The sequence below is a fragment of the Lathyrus oleraceus genome, chromosome 1 (assembly GCF_024323335.1).
Source record: "Lathyrus oleraceus cultivar Zhongwan6 chromosome 1, CAAS_Psat_ZW6_1.0, whole genome shotgun sequence".
Lineage (NCBI taxonomy): Eukaryota > Viridiplantae > Streptophyta > Magnoliopsida > Fabales > Fabaceae > Lathyrus > Lathyrus oleraceus.
In genome coordinates this window covers 386,344,851-386,349,077 of record NC_066579.1, presented here as the reverse complement: position 1 = coordinate 386,349,077, position 4,227 = coordinate 386,344,851, and the positions used below count along the sequence as shown (strand labels likewise).

Here is a 4,227-nt window from a genome sequence, read left to right as displayed (position 1 = left end):
CCATGGATCCATTCTCAACCCAGGAGTAAATTGAAATTAGCTTTGGAGTCTATTACCATGAACAATGTTAAGCGTGTTGTTGTGTCCACAACGAGATCGACCTGGACAACACCCATTATATTGCTGGTTTTCCCTTCATAGTTTGATAGGACCATGTTGTGTTGTCGAAGGTCTTCGTCACCCTTTCCCATTTTCTTAAATAGAGTATGAGGCATCAGATTGGCTGCAACGCCTCCGTCAATAAAAACCTTGTTTACCGTTATTCCATCAACCTTAGCCATGATGAACAATGGATTTAGATGATACATCATCCATGGGATGGGTCTTTCAAACACGGCCTTATGTTCTTCCACCACACCACTATTCATGACATAGTAGCACAAAGGTTTCCCTCCATCCGTTTCAACTGGCACAAAATCTTCTTCTGTTTTAGAGACTTCGGATACCATGTCGTATTCAGCTAGCAACACCGATACAATGCCACAGTTTACAAGGAAAACATCACCATAAATGTCATCATCAGTTTTGTCGTACATGTATTCGTCAAACTCCTCGTCGGACTGGGGGGGAGTATTCAAGCTCTCCTTCCTCTGGTTGAGGGGAGCACTCAGGTTCTTCTTCCTTCGATTCGCCCCCGTTTCTTGGCTATTTTTTTACCCTTGTCGAACATTCCACACTTTGGGAGGCTACCACCGCTTTCTTACCTGTTGAGTCGACGGTCATGGCCATTGTCTGGTTGGCCACCATTTTTCCTTGTCCAGGACCCAATACCTTTGGTATCTGCTTCTTCTGTCCAGAGGTTTCCACAAGTTTCATATGTGCAGTCGTGACGTCCCTCCCAACTTTTTTGTTTCGCTGATAACGCCTCTATTGTGTCCTGGTCATCAGATTCTTCCCTTTGTAGTTAGGAGATACCATGTAGACCCTTTTCTTCTCTAGAGATGATGTTTCCTTCTCTAACACTTTCCACTTTGGTTTCTTGCCCCCCTTTTGGTTGACGGACTCTATCCATTTTTCTTGTGGAACGCCAGTCGGCAAAATGAAAGTCTTTGGTCGGGGACATTGAAATTGCCTTCTGTGTTCTTCGTTCTGTCGATGTACTCCATGCTTGTCGAACACAAATCGTGGGACAACAAGTTTCTCTTCCTTCAAAGCATTATTATCAGCCTCCAATTTCTCGGTGATTTTCTCGTCGAACACCGTACTGCACATAGGGCATAGCAGAGCCTTTGATCCATTCACTCTACACTTCTCTTGGAAGTCTGATAAACTTTCGCCTGGTTAGGGATAGGCCGACTCAGATTTCCTTTAGGCCTTATTTTCGAAAGCCTCAGTAGTTTCGACCATCAGAACTTCAAAAGACTCAGCTAAGGACGCTGATTCGAAAGCCTCCACGAGACCATCAGTCGTCTCGACCATCATGCATTCGAGAGGCTCCAAATATAAATCTTTTACCACCTTGAGAGGATCAGATTCCACCTGCATTTTTGGCCTTTTGCCAAACTGGAGCCTTCCTTCTTTCAAATAATTTTGCATCAAATCCCTGAAAAGAACACATTGGTGAGTTTTGTGACCAAGGAAATTATGAAATTTACAGAATCCCCTCTTCTTCTTTTGTTCTAGGGGGGATCTTTTAAACCCTGAGGGACGATAACTTGACTGTCTTTTACTAACAGATCAAAGATTTCATCACACCTAGACACGTCGAACGTATAAGTCTTAGCTACGTATTTATCGGTTTTCTCGGATTCGATGGGGTTTTTTCTATTCGAAGGATTTAAAACCTTACACGCATATGGAGTTCCAGGCTTAAGTTCCGCCACGTTAACCTCGCTTCTGTCGATTATATCTTCGATGTCAGAAGAACAACCTTCGACTGCGATATAGGATATTTTTTCTTTCTTAAGATATCGACCTGTCTCAGTCTTCTCAACTTTCAGGCGTTCGATGCGTCGAACTCTGTCGGCCAATTTGGCCATATCTCTAAGATACTGAGTATCCAGCTTTTTCCTTATAGAATAATCTAAACCCTCGACAGCTATCTCGACTAACTCGTGCTCAGGGACTTGAGTAAAGCATCGTGCTTTCAATAGTCTAAACATGTTTAAGTATTGATCAACCGACTCAACAACTTTTCGTTTAACGCTAGCTAGTTCTTTGAGGCTAATCTTTGACTGCCCCATGTAAAATTGTTCATGGAACAATCTCTCCAACTGTGTCCACATTTGGATCGACTGTGGAGGTAGCGTTGTGAACCACGTAAACACATTTTTCGTAAGAGAACTTGGGAAGTATTTTAACTTCAAATCTTAATTGTTCGCTATGTCGCCGACCTCAGTCTGATACCTGGCCACGTGTTCGACGATGGACTAGTCAATGTCATAAGAGAACTTGGTAAATTTCGGGACTTTCCATCCCCTAGGAAGTTCTGTCTGTAAGGCAAAATCTGGCAAGGGTGAAGAGTAAGTCACCCGCTGCAAGCAGGGACTTATTCTGTTTCGTACTATGATCTGTTCGACGATAGATTCTAGGTTTTATTCTCCAACATCTGCCTTGTGTCAAATTTATCTGACCATCTGGTTAGGATCCTAGTTTCGGTTAACCATTACCACGGGGGGCCCTTCGTGCCACCCTTGAGATCTGTTCGAATTCTTGATATTCTTGTTTGACAGTATCGTCCGTCATTTCCTCTTGTCGGACCGGTGTTTCCAGTCGAGGAGGAGGCGTAGGATTTCGACCGGCCGGAGCCCTTGGGCCCCCAAAAAGTCTCTTATCCTTGTCATTTAAGTTGCCAATTGCTGGTAACTTTGCATCGAATCTTGGATCAAAGGCCTCAAGATGGTACCCATTTGCTGAGTTAGCATATGTACCATTTCATGGTTACTCTCATCCATTTGTTGTCTCATAACGATGACAGAACTTGACGTAAAAGTTGGGACCAACTGGGACGTCAGTCCAAAACTTAGGGGTCCACCGAAAGGGGTTTCCAAAGGTCCTAACCCCTGGTAACGAGGGAATGGTGATGATGATGTTTTGCCGTAAGTTAAATCGAGGTTATGCATACTTTCCATAAACTTAGTCGGCATTCCCAACGTCCTGTGCACGGGGACCATAAAACTGGACATATATTGCCCAGAGATTCTCATTATTGTTGGTGCTGGCGTTTGTGGATGACACGATGTCAGAATTGGACCAACAAGCATTGTCGAAACTGTCGACACCATGCTAGAACCGACATTGGCCGCATGGGACATCGTCGTGTCTCCCACCGAAGATGTTTCTTTGTGTGGTCGAGGAGGCGTCATTTTGCCACTACGCAATCGCATGCACCTAACACTGTCGAGGTCCCATCGGGTGTGCCAATTTGTTTCTTTGCCAACAATCTCTAGCCTTCCTATGAGATGGTTACTTGCAGGACCGGCTACAAAGTCTTGGACTTAGTGTTTGAGTGTATGATGTTTTAGTGGGCAATGTCTTTAAAATGTTCAAAATGAGTAAATATAACTCTTAGTGAGTTAGAAAGGTAGTAAAATGAAATGACAGGCGATAATATAGTGAAAGTAAAGAAATAAAGTAAAGACAATTTGGTAAATTTAAATGATTGGTGAATATAAATGGAGGCAAAGGTACATTTTTCGTAGGGAGATGACTCTTTTCTCGTAAACGCTTTCGTACGTTAAGTGTTCTCCTACTGCAAATGCTAAAAATGCCACCCTACCAATGATCCCTAACACTTGCTTAAATACTAATAAAAAGTAACTGTCGGGGGGTTACGAATCTATCTTGAGATGACACGTGTCGGCCCACTTCTCCCATGTACCTAGATAACTGCCCACGTTTTTGGCCGCTCACGATCACCCTTACCATGGAGATACCCTTTGACTTCGACCGGAACTCTTGGTGTCTCCCCATGGATTGTCCAACTTCTTGTCGATCTCATATTCCGACGGGCTTCCTAGACGAGTGGATTTGCCTTCTTTGGCCGAAATTTGTCAGCTAACACAACCACCATTAAAATCATTCGGTCATTGGCTATTACATACTAATGGAAAATCTAACAAATTCACATCAATCATGTTTTTCTCAATAGAGATTTTCAAGAAGAAATGTACATGCAACAACCACTTGGTTTTGTCAACTCCAACTCAAATCTTGTGTGAAAATTAAAGAAGGAAATATATGGTTTATAATAAGATCCATGAGCATGTAGGAAAAACTCCATCAAAC

General features: G+C 43.0%; 1 protein-coding gene across 1 annotated transcript; it reads right to left on the bottom strand.

Moving 5' to 3' along the window:
• Positions 1–1,308: 1,308 nt before the first annotated feature.
• Positions 1,309–2,183, bottom strand: LOC127108851 (uncharacterized). The gene is made up of 2 exons (XM_051046026.1): positions 1,675–2,183; positions 1,309–1,543 (listed from the first exon to the last, which is right to left on the bottom strand). The coding sequence occupies exons 1-2, from the start codon at positions 2,181–2,183 to the stop codon at positions 1,309–1,311; spliced, it is 744 nt and encodes a 247-aa protein (XP_050901983.1).
• Positions 2,184–4,227: the final 2,044 nt, after the last annotated feature.